Here is a 22,118-nt window from a genome sequence, read left to right as displayed (position 1 = left end):
GGAAGTGAAGTGTTTTAGATATCTGGGAGTGGATCTGGCAGCGGATGGAACCATGGAAGCGGAAGTGGATCATAGGGTGGGGGAGGGGGCGAAAATTCTGGGGGCCTTGAAGAATGTGTGGAAGTTGAGAACATTATCTCGGAAAGCAAAAATGGGTATGTTTGAAGGAATAGTGGTTCCAACAATGTTGTATGGTTGCGAGGCGTGGGCTATGGATAGAGTTGTGCGCAGGAGGATGGATGTGCTGGAAATGAGATGTTTGAGGACAATGTGTGGTGTGAGGTGGTTTGATCGAATGAGTAACGTAAGGGTAAGAGAGATGTGTGGAAATAAAAAGAGCGTGGTTGAGAGAGCAGAAGAGGGTGTTTTGAAGTGGTTTGGGCACATGGAGAGAATGAGTGAGGAAAGATTGACCAAGAGGATATATGTGTCGGAGGTGGAGGGAACAAGGAGAAGAGGGAGACCAAATTGGAGGTGGAAAGATGGAATGAAAAAGATTTTGTTTGATCGGGGCCTGAACATGCAGGAGGGTGAAAGGAGGGCAAGGAATAGAGTGAATTGGAGCGATGTGGTATACCGGGGTTGACGTGCTGTCAGTGGATTGAATCAAGGCATGTGAAGCGTCTGGGGTAAACCATGGAAAGCTGTGTAGGTATGTATATTTGCGTGTGTGGACGTATGTATATACATGTGTATGGGGGGGGGGGTTGGGCCATTTCTTTCGTCTGTTTCCTTGCGCTACCTTGCAAACGCGGGAGACAGCGACAAAGTATAATAATATAAAAATAATATATATATGTGTGTGTATATGATTGGATGGGCCATTCTTCATCTGTTTCCTGGCACTACCTCACTGATGCGCGAAACAGTGATTATGTATGACAAATATATATAATATATACATATATATGTGTATACAGTTGTGACACTCGTGAACCAAGACAAACCTTTCCCCAACACCAATGACTCTACAAAACAGCTCATAAATACAACAATACCCTAGAAATACAATTTATAAATGTAAAACTTCACAGTACCAACATCATCATATGCATACCACCCCCTCTCTATATGCATCCCAAGATACACTCACCAACTATAGAATGTCACAGGCATGCCCAACACCTCTATGAAGATTTCAATGACAACCAATCCACTTGGCACCACACACACACCTGTGATCCCAAAGGTGAACTACTTTAAACTAACTGCAACCTCTTAATATCCTTAACCAATGCAACCAATCAACAAGACTCCCAGCCTACCACCTCTAGCAGCTGAACTTGACAGAAATCACATTATGTTCAGCAGCACTAAACACAGACTATGATGCTCACTACATGAACTGTCCTCTCACCACTTACCCAATCTGTTAACATTCCATCTGGCCAACCCAATCAACAAAATCATCAAAAAATTATACAAGCTACAGGAAAGCAGACTAGACAGCCTTCACACAGTACATGGAAACAAAGTTCCAAAATTCCAACGCAGAAGCATTCTCATAGCTAGAAATTAATCTCACACTTTGTTTGCATTTTCACAGAAAGACATATAACCCAAATTTCACTGGTCTCAAATTGATTCCCCAGGGTAATTCTAGTAACTAATGAGAATTACTAACACAAAACAGCCTCAGTCATGAGAACTCGAATCTCTCTGACTCTAATGATGGCAAGTCATTTTCATAGATAAAAAAGTAATGGTCCCAGAACCAAACACTGTGGCAATCTGCTGGTTACCTTGACCTGTATGGAAAAGACTCCTCTAATATGTCGTTTGTTCCCTCCCAATGTAATAATAATTCACCCACTGAAGGAGTTCCCCCCTTACTCCTGCCTGGTAATCCAGTTTCTTAATCAGCTTCCTCTATGAGGTACAGTGTCAAATGCTTATTGGCAGCCCAGATACAACCAGTACACCCCACCTTCCCTATTGTCAAGGACTGAGTTCACTCTCTTAAGGAATTTTAAGAATATTATTTCACATGAACTCCTTACCCTAAAACCATGCTGTCTCTCAGTAAGGTAATTTCTCCTCAGTAGGACAGCCTCACACAGTACATGGACACAAAGTTCCAAAATTTCAACATAGAAAATTTCTCATCCCTAGTTATTACACTCCTCACTTCATTTGCATTTCCAATCAAGCCAGAAAAAAGCATATACATTAAGGGCACAGATAAACATAAAACCCACATTTCACTGGTCTCAAACTGATTCCCTGGGGAAATTCTAGTAACAATAATGAGAATTACAAACACAAAATAGGCTCAGTCATGAGAACTCAAATCTCTCACAATGGCAAGTCATTTACACAGATAAAAAAAAAATGTAGTGGTCCCAGAATCAAAAAAAAAATGTAGTGGTCCCAGAATCAAACCCTGTGGCAATCTGCTGGTTACCTTGACCCATATGGAAAAGACACCTCTAACATGTGCCCTTTGTTCCATTCTAATGAAATAATCATCTATCTACTGAAGGAGTTCCCCTCTTACTCCTACCTGGTAATCCAACTTCTTAATCAGCATCCCCCATGCAGTACAGTGTCAAATGCTTATTGGCAGTCCAGATACAACCAGTATACCCTACCTTCTCCTTTTGTCTAGGACTGAGTTCACTCTCTTAAGGAATTCTAAGAGATTTATTTCACATGACCTCCTTTCCCTAAAATCATGCTGTCTCTTAGTAAGGTAATTTCTCCTCAATAGGAAATCATTCACTTGCTTTCTAATATTCTTTTCCCAAATCTTACACACAACACTCTTTAGTATGACCAATCTGTATTTCAGCATAGTATAGTATAGCGCCTGTTCCTGGTCTCCTTTCTTATATACAGTTATGATGTTTGTTCTTTTGCATTCCCTTGGCACTTTGACTTTCTCCAGTGACATCTTGAACGGTAATTCAATTGGTGTATCTAGTGTCTCTGCACACATATTCAGTACATATGGTGAAATTTCATCATGACCATTAGCCACTTTAGGGTCAAGACCTTATTTTGTTAACATCTTTTATGGATATCTCAATGTCTTCTATAACCTCCCCCCATTCCATTTCTCTAATGTTGGGGTTACAGTGGGAATAATCCAAAAGTGGAAAAGGGAGGAAACAATCAAAATGATGTGGATAAGGTAGGAAATAATCCAAATATTGTGGATAAGGAAGAAAATAATTCAAATGTTGTGAATAAGGTCGGAAATAATCCAAATGTTGTGGATACTTTTGCTGTGAAAAAACTTTGGAACTTGTTATCACTTCCTCACATATCCTTACATCATCCTTTACAGTATTTCCATCTAAATCCAATAGCCTAACTAGGTGCTCCTCAATTGACTCCAGATGAATCTATGAAAAAGTCTTGAACTTTCTCCCACTTGTTTACTATATTCTCTTCAAAGTTTCTTTGATCCTCCTTTCTTATCCTTCTATATTCACTTCTTGCTCTCTTACACCTTGCAAATGCTTGGTGCTTGGAGTGCAATCTATATCTTTGCCAATTTCACATCTATACAAATCTTCACTTGTTTCCACCAAGTAATGATCAGACATTTATTCCAGCTTCCTCTCCATGAGTGACTCTTTAGTATGCCTATCAATAAGTCAGTAATCCAATAACAACCACTTACCACCTACCTTGCTCACCCACATATACTTATACATGTCCCACTTTTAAACCAAGTACAAGTGCACCTCTGATTTTCTGGCAACTGATGATTCGGCACCTCCTTTAGTCCAGACAAAATTACGTGAGGGAAGTTGAAATTACCACAGCCACCAGACTAGTTTATTGGGCAGTCACAGATGGCATTGTGTGTAGGGCATGCTTATTTACATTCTTTACACTGCACTTATTGGTGGTGATACCACAATTCTGTGAGATTCTTAGCTTATTTTGCTTAAATTTAACCCTAGCTATGGTTTCTAAGACATATGAAAGTGTCAGTCATGGTGTCAAACGTAAATAACAGTCCATATCGATCCAAGATAAAGTAGAACTATTGAAAAAAATGGACCGTGGTGTTTTGGTGCGTAAGCTGTGTGACATCTACAGCATTGGTTCATCAACTGTTTATGATTATCATAAAGAAGCAAAGGGAGAAAATACTGAAATTCTATGCAGCCAGCGATTCCAAATGACAATTATAAAAACCATGGAAGATGGTAAGAGTACGGAGCACAATCGAGTGATGATGGAATGGTTTCGAGAGTGTTAGAGTGATGGAGTGGACTTGTCAGGTAGTATGATAATGGATCAGACTAAGTTGTTCCATAAAGAACTTAAATTGCAACATGAGCGTGACTATAGTGAAAGATGGCTTCAAAGATTCAAGAAGCGTCATGGAATTTCCATGAATAAAGTGTGGAGAAAAGCAGTCTGCAAACCTGGAAGGAACTGCCGAGTATGTGGACAAATTGGCGAAACTCGTAGCTGACAAGCACTTCAGTTCTGAGCAGGTGTATAATACAGACGAAACTGCATTATTCTGGTGATGCAGACCTAAGAAAACACTAACAGCAGAAAACGATGAAGACCCCACAGGATTCAAACAATCTAAGGACAGACTTACCATCTTAGGGTACTCAAACATTAAATATTTGTTTAATTTAAATTTCTAGCGGTCCATGGTATACTTTAGACACATGGGAGATGTATAATTAGTGGGTTAGAGATGCATTGATGAATTATCATTATGTGACCACAGTTGTCCGGCAAAATGGTTAATCTGGAAAGGCTTTGGAACCAAGAGTGCTGGAAAATCGGTGGTGTACCTGTATTCCCAATTACTAGCCCTATTTCAGCACACAACTTCACAGATTGTTCAGCATTTTCATTCACATCACTGGGTACCCTATGCCCCCAAATAATACCCTCAGCTGGCACATTAATCACTTTTACATTCAAATTACCCATGAATTATATCCAATCCCTTACATCAAACCTACCGACATTCCTCCTAAAAACCCTTGCCTCTCTTCCTTCCTCCTTTTGCTTCCAGATGCATAATCACTAATAGTCACACATCTTTTATAATCCACTTTCATATTCATCCATATCAGGCTGGGGCTAACCTCCTTATACTGACACATTCCCAAACGAAAGAAACTTCAGGACTTTGTGGCTTAATCACCATAAAGATGATAAAAGGAAAACAACTTTGCTCCACCATACCAGCAACAGGAAGTGCATGAGATCTAATGGCTTTTTCTTGCAATACAGATATGAATATAAAGTGATATCTGTAACATAATAATATGTATTAATACAAATGCTTTGGTGAACAGAGAAGAGGTAGTGAAAGCTTTGCAGAAGATGAAAACCAGCAAGGCGGTAGGTTTGGATGGTATTGCAGTAGAATTTATTAAAAAAAGGAGGTGACTGTGTTGTTGATTGGTTGGTAAGGATATTCACTGTATGTATGGATCATGGTGAAGTGCCTGAGGATTGGCAGAATGCATGCATAGTGCCATTGTACAAAGGGAAAGGGGATAAAGATGAGTACTCAAATTACAGAGGTATAAGTTTAATGAGTATTCCTGGGAAATTATATGGGAGGGTATTGATTAAGAGGGTAAAGGCATGTACAGAGCATCAGACTGGGGAAGAGCAGTGTGGTTTCAAAAGTGGTAGAGGATGTGTGGATCAGATGTTTGCTTTGAAGAATGTATGAGAAATACTTAGAAAAACAGATGGATTTGTATGCAGCATTTATGGATCAGGAGAAGGGATATGACAGGGTGGATAGAGATGCTTTGTGGGAGGTTTTAGGAGTATATGGTGAGGGAGGTAAGTTGCTAGAACAGTGAAAAGTTTTTACCAAGGATGTAAGGCATGTAAACGAGTAGGAAGAGAGAAAAGTGATTGGTTCTCAGTGAATGTTGATTTGAGGCAGGGGTGTGTGATGTCTCAATGGTTGTTTAACTTGTTTATGGATGGGGTGGTTAAGGAGGAGAATGCAAGAATTTTGGAGAGAGGAGCAAGTGTGCAGTCTATTGTGGATGAGAGGGCTTGGGAAGTGAGTCGGTTGTTATTTGCTGATGATACAGCGCTGGTGGCTGATTCGGGTAAGAAACTGCAGATGTTGGTGACTGAGTTTGGTAAAGTGTATGAAAGAAGAAAGTTGAGAGTAAATGTGAATAAGAGCAAGGTTATTAGGTTCAGTGGGGTTGAGGGACAATTTAATTGGGAGTTAAGTTTGGAGAAAAACTGGAGGAAGTGAATTGTTTTAGATATAAGGGAGTGGACTCACCAGCAGATGGAACCATGGAAGCAGAAGTGAGTCACAGGGTGGGGGAGGAAGCGAAGGTCCTGGGAGCATTGAAGAATGTGTGGCAGGCGAGAACGTTATCTTGAAGAGCAAAAATGGGTATGTTTGAAGGAATAGCGGTTCTAACAATGTTATATGGTTGCGAAGCATGGGCTATAGATAAGGTTGTGCAGAGGAGGGTGGACGTGTTGGAAATTAAATGTTTGAGGAAAATATGTGGCGTGAGGTGGTTTGATCAAGTAAGTAACGAAAGGGTAAGAGAGATGTGGGGTAATAAAAAGAGTGTGGTTGAGAGAAATGGTTTCGACACATGGAGAGAATGAGAGAAAAATTGACAAAGAGGATCTATGTGTCAGAAGTGGAGGGAATAAGGAAGAGCAGGAGACCAAATGGGAGCTGAAAGGATGGTGTGAAAAAGATTTTGAATGATCTGAACATACAGGAGGGTGAAAGGCGTGCAAGGAATAGAATGAATTGGAACAATGTCTGAACGTACAGGAGGGTGAAAGGTGTGCAAGGAATAGAGTGAATTGGAACAATGTGGTATACTGGTGTTGACGTGCTGTCAATGGATTGAACCAAGCATGTGAAGTGTCTGGGGTAAACCATGGAAAGGTCTGCGGGGCCTGGATGTGGAAAGGGAGCTGTGGTTTTGGTGTATTACACATGACAGCTAGAGACTGAGTGTGAACAAATGTGGTCTTTTTTGTCTGTTCCTGACACTGCCTCACTGAAGGAGGGGTGCTATTTCGTGTGTGGCGGGGTCGAAAAAGGAATGGATGAAGGCAGAAAGTATGGATATATATATGTGTATATATGTATATGTTTGTGTATATATATATATATATATATATATATATATATATATATATATATATATATATATATATATATATATATATGTATATATAGGATTGGCGGAATGCGTGCATGGTGCCATTGTGCGGGGGCGGGGGGGATGGGGGTGAGTGCTCAAGTTGCAGAGGTGTGGGTTTGTTGAGTATTCCTGGTAAGTTGTGTGGGGGGGTGTTGATTGGGATGGTGGGGGCATGTGCAGAGCGTCGGATTGGGGGGGAGCAGTGTGGTTTCGGAGGTGGTGGAGGATGTGTGGATTGGGTGTTTGCTTTGGGGAGTGTATGTGGGAAATGCTTGGAGGGGCGGGTGGATTTGTATGTAGCATTTGTGGATCTGGAGAGGGCGTGTGATGGAGTTGATAGGGATGCTCTGTGGAAGGTGTTGGGAATGTATGGTGTGGGAGGCAAGTTGTTGGAGGCGGTGAGGGGTTTTTATCGAGGATGTGGGGCATGTGTGCGTGTGGGGGGAGAGGGGGGTGATTGGTTCTCGGTGGGTGTGGGTTTGCGGCGGGGGTGTGAGGTGTCTCTGTGGTTGTTTGGTTTGTTTGTGGATGGGGTTGTTGGGGGGGTGAGTGCGGGAGTTTTGGAGGGAGGGGCAGGTGTGGGGTCTGTTGGGGGTGGGAGAGCTTGGGAGGTGAGTCAGTTGTTCGCTGGTGGTGCAGCGCTGGTGGCTGATTCGTGTGGGAGGCTACGGGGGCTGGTGACTGAGTTTGGTGGGGTGTGTGAGGGGGGAGAGTTGGGAGTGGATGTGAATGGGAGCGGGGTTGTTGGGTGCAGTGGGGTTGAGGGTCAAGTCGGCTGGGAGGTGGTTTTGAGTGGAGAGGGACTGGAGGAGGTGGGGTGTTTTGGGTGTCTGGGAGTGGATCTGGCAGCGGGTGGAACTGTGGAGGCGGGGGTGGATCGTGGGGTGGGGGAGGGGGCGAGGGTTCTGGGGGCCTTGGGGGGTGTGTGGGGGTCGAGAGCATTGTCTCGGAAAGCGGGGGTGGGTGTGTTTGAGGGAATGGTGGTTCCAGCAGTGTTGTGTGGTTGCGGGGCGTGGGCTGTGGATGGGGTTGTGCGCGGGAGGATGGATGTGCTGGAGGTGAGATGTTTGGGGACGGTGTGTGGTGTGGGGTGATTTGATCGAGTGGGTGGCGTGGGGGTGGGAGAGGTGTGTGGAAGTGGGGGGAGCGTGGTTGAGAGAGCGGAAGGGGGTGTTTTGGGGTGGTTCGGGCGCATGGAGAGGGTGGGTGAGGAGAGGTTGACCGGGAGAGTGTGTGTTTCGGAGGTGGGGGGAGCGGGGAGGGGGGGGGGGACCGGGTTGGGGGTGGGGAGATGGAGTGAGGGGGGTTTTGTGTGGTCGGGGCCTGGGCGTGCGGGGGGGTGGGGGGGCGGGGAGTAGAGTGAATTGGAGCGGTGTGGTGTGCTGGGGTTGACGTGCTGTCGGTGGATTGAATCAAGGCATGTGAAGCGTCTGGGGTAAACCATGGAAAGCTGTGTAGGTATGTATATTTGCGTGTGTGGACGTATGTATATACATGTGTATGGGGGTGGGTTGGGCCATTTCTTTCGTCTGTTTCCTTGCACTACCTCGCAAATGCGGGAGACAGCGACAAAGCAAAAAAAAAAAAAAAAATTTAATGTATATATACATTGAAATGTATAGGTATGTATATGTGTGTGTACGGGCATTTATGTATATACATGTGTATATGGGTGAGTTTGGCCATTCCTCGTGTTTTCTTGTGCTACCTCACTAATGTGGGACAAGGACGATTAGTTTTTTTTTTTTTTTTTTGCTTTGTCGCCGTCTCCCGCGTTTGTGAGGTAGCGCAAGGAAACAGATGAAAGAAATGGCCCAACCCACCCCCATACACATGTATATACATACGTCCACACACGCAAATATACATACCTACACAGCTTTCCATGGTTTACCCCAGACGCTTCACATGCCTTGATTCAATCCACTGACAGCACGTCAACCCCGGTATACCACACCGCTCCAATTCACTCTATTCCTTGCCCTCCTTTCACCCTCCTGCATGTTCAGGCCCCGATCACACAAAATCTTTTTCACTCCATCTTTCCACCTAAAATTTGGTCTCCCTCTTCTCCTCGTTCCCTCCACCTCCGACACATATATCCTTTTGGTCAATCTTTCCTCACTCATTCTCTCCATGTGCCCAAACCATTTCAAAACACCCTCTTCTGCTCTCTCAACCACGCTCTTTTTATTTCCACACATCTCTCTTACCCTTACGTTACTTACTCGATCAAACCACCTCACACCACACATTGTCCTCAAACATCTCATTTCCAGCACATCCATCCTCCTGCGCAAAACTCTATCCATAGCCCACGCCTCGCAACCATACAACATTGTTGGAACCACTATTCCTTCAAACATACCCATTTTTGCTTTCCGAGATAATGTTCTCGACTTCCACACATTCTTCAAGGCTCCCAGAATTTTCGCCCCCTCCCCCACCCTATGATCCACTTCCGCTTCCATGGTTCCATCCGCTGCCAGATCCACTCCCAGATATCTAAAACACTTCACTTCCTCCAGTTTTTCTCCATTCAAACTCACCTCCCAATTGACTTGACCCTCAACCCTACTGTACCTAATAACCATGCTCTTATTCACATTTACTCTTAACTTTCTTCTTTCACACACTTTACCAAACTCAGTCACCAGCTTCTGCAGTTTCTCACATGAATCAGCCACCAGCGCTGTATCATCAGCGAACAACAACTGACTCACTTCCCAAGCTCTCTCATCCCCAACAGACTTCATACTTGCCCCTATTTCCAAAACTCTTGCATTCACCTCCCTAACAACCCCATCCATAAACAAATTAAACAACCATGGAGACATCACACACCCCTGCCGCAAACCTACATTCACTGAGAACAAATCACTTTCTTCTCTTCCTACACGTACACATGCCTTACATCCTCGATAAAAACTTTTCACTGCTTCTAACAACTTGCCTCCCACACCATATATTCTTAATACCTTCCACAGAGCATCTCTATCAACTCTATCATATGCCTTCTCCAGATCCATAAATGCTACATACAAATCCATTTGCTTTTCTAAGTATTTCTCACATACATTCTTCAAAGCAAACACCTGATCCACACATCCTCTACCACTTCTGAAACCACACTGCTCTTCCCCAATCTGATGCTCTGTACATTCCTTCACCCTCTCAATCAATACCCTCCCATATAATTTACCAGGAATACTCAACAAACTTATTTTTATTATATTTTTTATTATACTTTGTCGCTGTCTCCCGCGTTTGCGAGGTAGCGCAAGGAAACAGACGAAAGAAATGGCCCAACCCCCCCCCATACACATGTATATACATACGTCCACACACGCAAATATACATACCTACACAGCTTTCCATGGTTTACCCCAGACGCTTCACATACCCTGCTTCAATCCACTGACAGCACGTCAACCCCGGTATACCACATCGCTCCAATTCACTCTATTCCTTGCCCTCCTTTCACCCTCCTGCATGTTCAGGCCCCGATCACACAAAATCTTTTTCACTCCATCTTTCCACCTCCAATTTGGTCTCCCTCTTCTCTTTGTTCCCTCCACCTCCGACACATATATCCTCTTGGTCAATCTTTCCTCACTCATCCTCTCCATGTGCCCAAACCACTTCAAAACACCCTCTTCTGCTCTCTCAACCACGCTCTTTTTATTTCCACACATCTCTCTTACCCTTACGTTACTCACTCGATCAAACCACCTCACACCACACATTGTCCTCAAACATCTCATTTCCAGCACATCCATCCTCCTGCGCACAACTCTATCCATAGCCCACGCCTCGCAACCATACAACATTGTTGGAACCACTATTCCTTCAAACATACCCATTTTTGCTTTCCGAGATAATGTTCTCGACTTCCACACATTCTTCAAGGCCCCCAGGATTTTCGCCCCCTCCCCCACCCTATGATCCACTTCCGCTTCCATGGTTCCATCCACTGCCAGATCCACTCCCAGATATCTAAAACACTTCACTTCCTCCAGTTTTTCTCCATTCAAACTCACCTCCCAATTGACTTGACCCTCAACCCTACTGTACCTAATAACCTTGCTCTTATTCACATCTACTCTTAACTTTCTTCTTCCACACACTTTACCAAACTCAGTCACCAGCTTCTGCAGTTTCTCACATGAATCAGCCACCAGCGCTGTATCATCAGCGAACAACAACTGACTCACTTCCCAAGCTCTCTCATCCCCAACAGACTTCATACTTGCCCCTCTTTCCAAAACTCTTGCATTTACCTCCCTAACAACTCCATCCATAAACAAATTAAACAACCATGGAGACATCACACACCCCTGCCGCAAACCTACATTCACTGAGAACCAATCACTTTCCTCTCTTCCTACACGTACACATGCCTTACATCCTCGATAAAAACTTTTCACTGCTTCTAACAACTTTCCTCCCACACCATATATTCTTAATACCTTCCACAGAGCATCTCTATCAACTCTATCATATGCCTTCTCCAGATCCATAAATGCTACATACAAATCCATTTGCTTTTCTAAGTATTTCTCACATACATTCTTCAAAGCACACACCTGATCCACACATCCTCTACCACTTCTGAAACCACACTGCTCTTCCCCAATCTGATGCTCTGTACATGCCTTCACCCTCTCAATCAATACCCTCCCATATAATTTACCAGGAATACTCAACAAACTTATACCTCTGTAATTTGAGCACTCACTCTTATCCCCTTTGCCTTTGTACAATGGCACTATGCACGCATTCCGCCAATCCTCAGGCACCTCACCATGAGTCATACATACATTAAATAACCTTACCAACCAGTCAACAATACAGTCACCCCCTTTTTTAATAAATTCCACTGCAATACCATCCAAACCCGCTGCCTTGCCGGCTTTCATCTTCCGCAAAGCTTTCACTACCTCTTCTCTGTTTACCAAATCATTTTCCCTAACCCTCTCACTTTGCACACCACCTCGACCAAAACACCCTATATCTGCCACTCTATCATCAAACACATTCAACAAACCTTCAAAATACTCACTCCATCTCCTTCTCACATCACCACTACTTGTTATCACCTCCCCACTTGCGCCCTTCACCGAAGTTCCCATTTGCTCCCTTGTCTTACGCACTTTATTTACCTCCTTCCAGAACATCTTTTTATTCTCCCTAAAATTTAATGATACTCTCTCACCCCAACTCTCATTTGCCCTTTTTTTCACCTCTTGCACCTTTCTCTTGACCTCCTGTCTCTTTCTTTTATACATCTCCCACTCAATTGCATTTTTTCCCTGCAAAAATCGTCCAAATGCCTCTCTCTTCTCTTTCACTAATACTCTTACTTCTTCATCCCACCACTCACTACCCTTTCTAATCAACCCACCTCCCACTCTTCTTATGCCACAAGCATCTTTTGCGCAATCCATCACTGATTCCCTAAATACATCCCATTCCTCCCCCACTCCCCTTACTTCCATTGTTCTCACCTTTTTCCATTCTGTACTCAGTCTCTCCTGGTACTTCCTCACACAGGTCTCCTTCTCAAGCTCACTTACTCTCACCACCCTCTTCACCCCAACATTCACTCTTCTTTTCTGAAAACCCATACAAATCTTCACCTTAGCCTCCACAAGATAATGATCAGACATCCCTCCAGTTGCACCTCTCAGCACATTAACATCCAAAAGTCTCTCTTTCGCACGCCTGTCAATTAACACGTAATCCAATAACGCTCTCTGGCCATCTCTCCTACTTACATAAGTATACTTATGTATATCTCGCTTTTTAAACCAGGTATTCCCAATCATCAGTCCTTTTTCAGCACATAAATCTACAAGCTCTTCACCATTTCCATTTACAACACTGAACACCCCATGTATACCAATTATTCCCTCAACTGCCACATTACTCACCTTTGCATTCAAATCACCCATCACTATGACCCGGTCTCGTGCATCAAAACCACTAACACACTCATTCAGCTGCTCCCAAAACACTTGCCTCTCTTGATCTTTCTTCTCATGCCCAGGTGCATATGCACCAATAATCACCCACCTCTCTCCATCAACTTTCAGTTTTACCCATATTAATCGAGAATTTACTTTCTTACACTCTATCACATACTCCCACAACTCCTGTTTCAGGAGTATTGCTACTCCTTCCCTTGCTCTTGTCCTCTCACTAACCCCTGACTTTACTCCCCAGACATTCCCAAACCACTCTTCCCCTTTACCCTTGAGCTTCGTTTCACTCAGAGCCAAAACATCCAGGTTCCTTTCCTTAAACATACTACCTATCTCTCCTTTTTTCACATCTTGGTTACATCCACACACATTTAGGCACCCCACTCTGAGCCTTCGAGGAGGATGAGCACTCCCCGCGTGACTCCTTCTTTGACTCAACAAACTTATACCTCTGTAATTTGAGCACTCACTCTTATCCCCTTTGCCTTTGTACAATGGCACTATGCACGCATTCCGCCAATCCTCAGGCACCTCACCATGAGTCATACACACATTAAATAACCTTACCAACCAGTCAACAATACAGTCACCCCCTTTTTTAATAAATTCCACTGCAATACCATCGAAACCTGCTGCCTTGCCGGCTTTCATCTTTCGCAAAGCTTTTACTACCTCTTCTCTGTTTACCAAATCATTTTCCCTAACCCTCTCACTTTGCACACCACCTCGACCAAAACACCCTATATCTGCCACTCTATCATCAAACACATTCAACAAACCTTCAAAATACTCACTCCATCTCCTTCTCACATCACCACTACTTGTCATCACCTCCCCATTTGCGCCCTTCACTGAAGTTCCCATTTGCTCCCTTGTCTTACGCACTTTATTTACCTCCTTCTAGAACATCTTTTTATTCTCCCTAAAATTTAATGATACTCTCTCACCCCAACTCTCATTTGCCCTTTTTTTCACCTCTTGCACCTTTCTCTTGACCTCCTGTCTCTTTCTTTTATACATCTCCCACTCAATTGCAGTTTTTCCCTGCAAAAATCGTCCAAATGCCTCTCTCTTCTCTTTCACTAATACTCTTACTTCTTCATCCCACCACTCACTACCCTTTCTAATCAACCCACCTCCCACTCTTCTCATGCCACAAGCATCTTTTGCGCAATCCATCACTGATTCCCTAAATACATCCCATTCCTCCCCCACTCCCCTTACTTCCATTGTTCTCACCTTTTTCCATTCTGTACTCAGTCTCTCCTGGTACTTCCTCACACAAGTCTCCTTCCCAAGCTCACTTACTCTCACCACCCTCTTCACCCCAACATTCACTCTTCTTTTCTGAAAACCCATACAAATCTTCACCTTAGCCTCCACAAGATAATGATCAGACATCCCTCCAGTTGCACCTCTCAGCACATTAACATCCAAAAGTCTCTCTTTCGCGCGCCTGTCAATTAACACGTAATCCAATAACGCTCTCTGGCCATCTCTCCTACTTACATAAGTATACTTATGTATATCTCGCTTTTTAAACCAGGTATTCCCAATCATCAGTCCTTTTTCAGCACATAAATCTACAAGCTCTTCACCATTTCCATTTACAACACTGAACACCCCATGTATACCAATTATTCCCTCAACTGCCACATTACTCACCTTTGCATTCAAATCACCCATCACTATAACCCGGTCTCATGCATCAAAACCACTAACACACTCATTAAGCTGCTCCCAAAACACTTGCCTCTCATGATCTTTCTTCTCATGCCCAGGTGCATATGCACCAATAATCACCCATCTCTCTCCATCAACTTTCAGGTTTACCCATATTAATCGAGAATTTACTTTCTTACATTCTATCACATACTCCCACAACTCCTGTTTCAGGAGTACTGCTACTCCTTCCCTTGCTCTTGTCCTCTCACTAACCCCTGACTTTACTCCCAAGACATTCCCAAACCACTCTTCTCCTTTACCCTTGAGCATCGTTTCACTCAGAGCCAAAACATCCAGGTTCCTTTCCTCAAACATACTACGTATCTCTCCTTTTTTCACATCTTGGTTACATCCACACACATTTAGGCACCCCAATCTGAGCCTTCGAGAAGGATGAGCACTCCCCGCATGACTCCTTCTTCTGTTTCCCATTTTAGAAAGTTAAAAAATATAAGGAGGGGAGGATTTCTGGCCCCCAGCTCCCGTCCCCTCTAGTCGCTTTCTACGACACGCGAGGAATGCGTGGGAAGTATTCTTTCACCCCTATCCCCAGGGATAATATACATATACATATGTATACATATACATATACATAATATACATATATATATATGTGTGATCGGGGCCTGAACATGCAGGAGGGTGAAAGGAGGGCAAGGATTAGAGTGAATTGGAGCGATGTGGTATACCGGGGTTGACGTGCTGTCAGTGGATTGAATCGGGGCATGTGAAGCGTCTGGGGTAAACCATGGAAAGCTGTGTAGGTATGTATATTTGCGTGTGTGGACGTATGTATATACATGTGTATGTGGGTGGGTTGGGCCATTTCTTTCGTCTGTTTCCTTGCGCTACCTCGCAAACGCGGGAGACAGCGACAAAGCAAAAAAAAAAAAAAAAAAAAAAAAAAAAATATATATACACACACACACACACATACCCATACATACGAACATATACACACACACACACATACATATATATACATATGAAAAATGTAAGAAACAATTTAGAAAACTGAAACTTCTAGCTTGAAATGAAATGAAAAAATGATTGTCACATAATGGTTCAACCTCTGGCTATGGAAAAAGGAAATGTATAATTTATTTAAACAAACGTCAATAGTAGTTCTCATCAATTTAACCACTGTATCAATAAGCTTCAATGTCTAAGCTACATTTTTTTCCAATTTCACTAATTTCACGATTAGTATAATGAATAAATAAATAACAAATACTACTGTAGTGGTGTAACAGAAACAAGAAAAATGCAAAAGCTCACTCAAAGTTCTGGCAAGATTGAAAGGCTGATTTCAAGCCACTTGTGATGCCTTACAACATTTTTGTCCTCAGTAATAAGTAATCAATTCACTGCCACAGAAGAAATAAGAGAAATAGTTTCTGATCTTTTTTTGTTCTGGAATTCCTTGTGGTTAACGGGTACCTGGCACCACGCAGCAAGCGTTAAAAGCACCTTTTTTTTCTAATGTCATCCTCCCCAATAAGCTGAGTCTAGTCTACCCAGGAAGACCAGAGAGATACTTTGCCCAATTCTGATAGGGACTGATTTTTCAGCACCTCATATTTCTTGAGAGAATCAGTTGCCTTACTGGTGTCCTGGGTTGACCAGACCCAGCTTTTTGGGGAGGAATGATCTTACAAAGAACAAAAAGGAAGTGCTTGGATGGTGAACTCAACCATGTTAGCATAATTTACAGACATTTTCTCGCTTCCAAGCAAGAACATGGACTTTTTCTTCATGGAACAACTTCTTCAGCCCCTTGGCTAGTTATAGGTAAAGAAAAAATAATACTTGGAAAAGATATAGTAAAAATACAAATACAGCCAGCAAGAGTTACATTCCACAACTCAATACCACAGCATAACTCTATCTATATCTCTAATGCCCATTCCCTCTGGGAACTCCCATCAAAGGGGTGGCCATGGCAAAAGAGTCCCTAATTATCCCTGTCCTTACGTGCCCCCTTACATATATCATTCCATGCATTCTTCCACCATTTCTGTCCCCTCAGCGCTCTTCCACTCTATTTCTCCATGTCACAAGTGGTCTTTTTCTCACATCAGTCCCTTTAATTGTATTATCATACACTCTCCTCTTCAAGTCTGCATTGCATTCTTTCCACAAGCTCAATTCACTTTGAAGTATTACATTTCACCCACTCCACAATTAATTCTCTTTGCAATCCTGCCACACTACATCTCTCATACACACCTTCATTTCTTTCTTCATTCCATCTTGTCACACCATATGCTCCTCTCAAATTGTTCATTTCCAAAGTCTATGCTTTGGCTGCATACGTTAGGGTTGGGAGGACTATGCCATCCCTTAAACCTTTCTTCACTTCTATGCTGACACCTTTATCCTTCATTTTTTCTATTAAGGGATGTAATGACTCTTCTACCCTGTATTGCTCTCTACCTTAACTCTTCTCCCATCTCACCAAGACAGCTCCAAAATACTTAAAATTTTCTCACCACTTTCAGCCTTTTTCCCCCTATGTCTGTACACAGTTTAGTATTCATTCTTCTTTCACATTAAAGGGTTTTGCAAAATCTATGTTTTTGCTCTATATGTTTTCAAGCACCATTACTTTACTTTTATTCACATTTAACTTCAATCGTCTATGCTTATACACATCAAAAACACACTTGCAACTTTCTGCAACTCATCTTCACTCTCAGCAAACAACACAGTATCATCCGCAAACAGGCTTGTCACTACCCATTACACCTTACAACCACATTGGATCTCTCCATCCCCTTTCCCTAGTTTTGCTTTCACCTTTCTTATCACTTTATCCACATATATGTTAAAAACCCAGGGTAACATCATACAGCCCTGTCTCACACCCACATAGATAATGAAACTTTCACTCAACCCTCCATCCACTCTTACACATGCATTTGCTACTCTATAGAAAGCTTTCATACCATCCAATAGTTGTTCCCCTTCTCAATATATCCTTAACACACCCCATAAGGCATTCCATTCAACTCTGTCATACTATTTCTCCAGATCCATATAAGCTGCATACAGTTTCCTACCTTTTGCTAAATATTTTCTAGTCATTTTCACCAAAAAAATCTGATCCACATATTCCCTACCTTTCCTAAAATCCCCTTGCTCTTCACTTATTCTGCATTCAATCACTTCCATCAATTTACCAATTAACACTCTTGCATACATTTTTCCTGGTATACTTAACAGACTTATTCTCCTAAAATGCTTCACACATCCTTAGAACATTTTCCTTTCACACAATCCTTAAGCATATCTTTCTGTTTCCATACTAAATTAATATCCAATGCATCCACTTTATCATACATTCTCCTCCACATTAAGCATTTCAGCCATAATCCCATATAGTCCATGTGCTTTTCTTATCATCAGCCTTATTATTGCCCAATTTACCTTCCATCTTGCTATAGGCCCTTGCACTTGTATCCAGTTCCTTTCATCCTCCATACCCTGGTAGACAGCCTTTTGTCTCTCATCCTTGAGAGGCCACTGGCAGAGGGGAACTCCAGTGCAGTGTTTACCCCGGCAGCAGGGCTTTCAAAGTGCACATAAAACTAAAACTCGAGTGCATCTCAATTGTTTGACTGTATTTAAAGATAGGGTTGGGCAATGCCTCCCCTTTCTGTTCCACCCCTAATGGTGTAATAACAAGGTCACCATGAGAAGATGGGGGTGAGACTTGAATTCTCCAGAAAAAGAGTATTCCCTTGAGGCACTGAAATTCAAAACTTTTCTAAATTCTGAGACTGTTCTGCTGTAGCAGCACCTAACCCCACTGGTTATGACACTACCAGTGAAGCAATGAATCATGTCATCTGACTCCTAAGAGTGAACAATGCTGCCAGACACCATCAACCAGTAATAGGATTTTTCTCACAAACAAAACCTGACCCATGAAAGCCTTATCCTAAGTGGTACCTGTCAGATTTTTTTCAGACTACATGTTTCACTAGAGTTAATATCCATATGTCCAGAGATTAGTAAAATATCTAAAAGCCAGCAAATCAGTTACTTTTATCTATGTGAGCTACTTTAATGGAAATTCCCTACCCCAACTTGTAGCAAGCCTGGCATCCCTAAGTCAGTTAACCGAACACCTGGAGGCTTATCACAGCTAATGATTGAAAAGGTTATTAGCTTCAAGAAGTCTGATTTTCTATTCCACAGGACATATGTTACCCATGCTACAGACAGATATAAGGCATTTCATGATTCATTATCTATCACAGAAAAAAATCAATGAATATTTCACATGCACATAAAGCCACATTAATTGAATAACAGTGATGTGATTCAAACTTTACCAATACATACAAATATATGAAATGAGTAATAAAACATGAGCACTAAACAAATGCCTCAAAACTCAAATGTAAGATATATGAATGTTTAAATCTGAGCCTGGTATGGGTACCTTTTCCAGTTTTCTTTAAACACTTTCTCTTGTATCCATGTTTTCAAATACTTCTTTATCATCTACACACAGTTTACTATACGAAATGACTAAAAAAAATTTAAGAAATCTTACATTTTTGCAAGAACTTCTGGCTTTGTAAAAATAAAAATGATGTACTTAATGACTTCTATTTTCCACTACTGCAGCATCCTCTTAACAAAGATTATAATAATTATCATATATCTGAAAAAAGATAAGCAATACTGAAAAAAAAAAAGCTATAAATGTTAAGATATTACATCACTAAAATCTAGAAATGGCAGAGGTATGAAAGAAGAAATCTTTTACCTAAAAGCTGAAGGAGTTTTGCTGTCTGCATCACCAGTGCTCTGCTCTGAATCTTTGATGACTGTCTGTGCAATTTCAACCATATAAGCTTCTAATGTGCGCACCTTCTCCCTCAGCGTCTCTTGAATCTCTGCTTCTGTCATGCCTTCATCCTATAAAAATCATATATGTAGGTTTTGAAGTCTGAAAATCTTTAGTATGACATAATCTCTAGTATATTACCTCAAATATAGAGAAACCTCTTAAGAGAGTCTACTAAGATGAATTACAATTTCTTTTTTTTTATTTTGCTTTGTCGCTGTCTTGTGCGTTTGTGAGGTAGCGCAAGGAAACAGATGAAAATATGGCCCAACCCACCCCCATACACATGTATATACATACACGTCCACACATGCAAATATACACCCCCATACATCTCAATGTACACATATATATACACACACAGACACATATATATATATATACACATGCACACAATTCACACTGTCTGCCTTTATTCATTCCCATCGCCACCTCGCCACACATGGAATAACATTCAAGACATCAAAAATACATTCATTAAGTAAATACAGGTTGTACCTCTCTAACCGGTCAACTTTGGGACATTTCCATTGCCAAACCAAAGGAAATGCTAGAAAACAGATATTGACACCTAATTCATACACAGTTGATGATCCGCTCTCATAGTACTCATGCAAAGTCTTTACAGAAATTCCTATATTTGATTTTTTCAGTAACTCCACCTTTTCAAGCATAAATAATGACTTATGTTTAGGCATATTAGCATTACCACCATCTGCACCTCTTGGTCTCTTGGAAGACATCCTGAAAGGCTTAAATACAGCTGAATATAAGAAATTAACAGGACTGTTAATTAGCTTGGCTGCAGTGTAAACAGATTCTGGAACCTTAGCACTGCTTACAGCACTGCCCTGGTGGCAGATTCAAAATGTGCCGGACCACAGAGCACCGGATAAGACAGGTACAACTTGTACAATATACAACAGTGATGAAAAACAAAAAATAAAAAAGATCCCTCAAACATAGAAGAAAATGAACCAACATATTCTCTGGGCAAGTTGTGTAGTGACTGCCATAAATTCTCAGTCACTCTCTTTCTATCTATTTCATGTATCTAGACAAGATTTAAAACCCATAATGTCTGGAAAATGGCCTGCAAGTGTGAGTATATCTAAGGCATTCAAGGTGTCCAGAAAAACTATTCATATAAAGTTGCAAGTGATATGCAAGGTTGAGGCAGGCAGACATTATGACTATTGTATTGATTGGAATAGTGCTAATTCAAATATAACCTGTAAATGCTTGACCAAGAGAAACATCACTGAATATTCTCTTACTGATTACACAAAGAATTATATCATGAACGTTAGTGAAGGTTTATATACAGAGTATATCTTTGTTGCTGGCAAAATCTGTAAACAGTTTCCTGTATTGTCCAAAAATGCAATTTTGTGTTGGCTCCGACTCTCTTCTGTATATATATGTATTGAAATGGTTTGGTCACATGGGAAGAAGGAATAAAGAAAGACTGACAAATAGGATATATGTGACAGAGGTGGTTGGAATGAGAAGTGGGACACCAAATTGGAGGTTAAAGGATGGAGTGAAAAAGATTTTGAGCGATCAGGGCCTGAACATACAGGAGGGTGAAAGGCGAGCAAGGAATAGAGTGAATTGGAACAATGTGGTATACCAGGGTCGATGTGCTGTCAATGGATTAAACCAGGGCATGTGAAGCGTCTGGGGTAAACCCTATCAGATGCATTCTCCAGATCCATAAATGCTATGTGCAAATCCATCTGTTTTCCTAAGTACTTCTCACATACATTCTTCAAAGCAAACACCTGATCCACACATCTTCTTCCACTACTGAAACCACATTGCTCTTTCCCAATCTGACACTTTGTACATGCCTTTACCCTCTCAATCAATACCCTCCCATATATTTTCCCAGGAATACTCAACAAACTTATACCTCTGTCATTTGAATACTCACCTTTATCCCCTTTGCCTGTACTTGTACAGTGGCAGTATGCATGCATTCCAGCAATCCTCAGGCACTTCACCATGAACCATACATACATTGAATATGCTCACCAACCAGTCAACAACAGTCACCCCCTTTTCTAATAAATTCCACTGCAGTACCATCCTAACCTGCTGCCTTGACAGCTTTCATCTTCTGCAAAGCTTTCACTACCTCTTTGTTTACCAAACCATTCTCCCTGACCCTCTCACTTCGCATACCATCTCGACCAAAACACCCTATATCTACCACTCTCTCATCAAACACATTCAACAAACCTTCAAAATACTCACTCCATCTCCTCACTTCACCACTACTTGTTACTACCTCTCCATTAGCCCCCATCAACGATGTTCCCATTTATTCTCCTGTCTTTCGCACTTTATTTACTTCCTTCCAAAACATCTTTTTATTTTCCCTAAAATCTAATGATACTC

General features: G+C 41.9%; 1 protein-coding gene across 1 annotated transcript in view; it reads right to left on the bottom strand.

The window, feature by feature from the left end:
• The window catches only part of LOC139767160 (uncharacterized), a 1,522,454-nt gene that overhangs the window by 994,461 nt on the left and 505,875 nt on the right, over positions 1-22,118 (bottom strand). The window contains 1 exon segment of the mRNA XM_071696189.1: positions 19,635-19,786. Coding sequence (XP_071552290.1) covers positions 19,635-19,786 — 152 coding nt within the window.

Source organism: Panulirus ornatus, chromosome 59, assembly GCF_036320965.1.
Source record: "Panulirus ornatus isolate Po-2019 chromosome 59, ASM3632096v1, whole genome shotgun sequence".
In the NCBI taxonomy this organism is placed as follows: domain Eukaryota; kingdom Metazoa; phylum Arthropoda; class Malacostraca; order Decapoda; family Palinuridae; genus Panulirus; species Panulirus ornatus.
The sequence above is the reverse complement of the archived record's forward strand: the minus strand, read 5'-3'. Positions and strand labels throughout refer to the sequence as shown.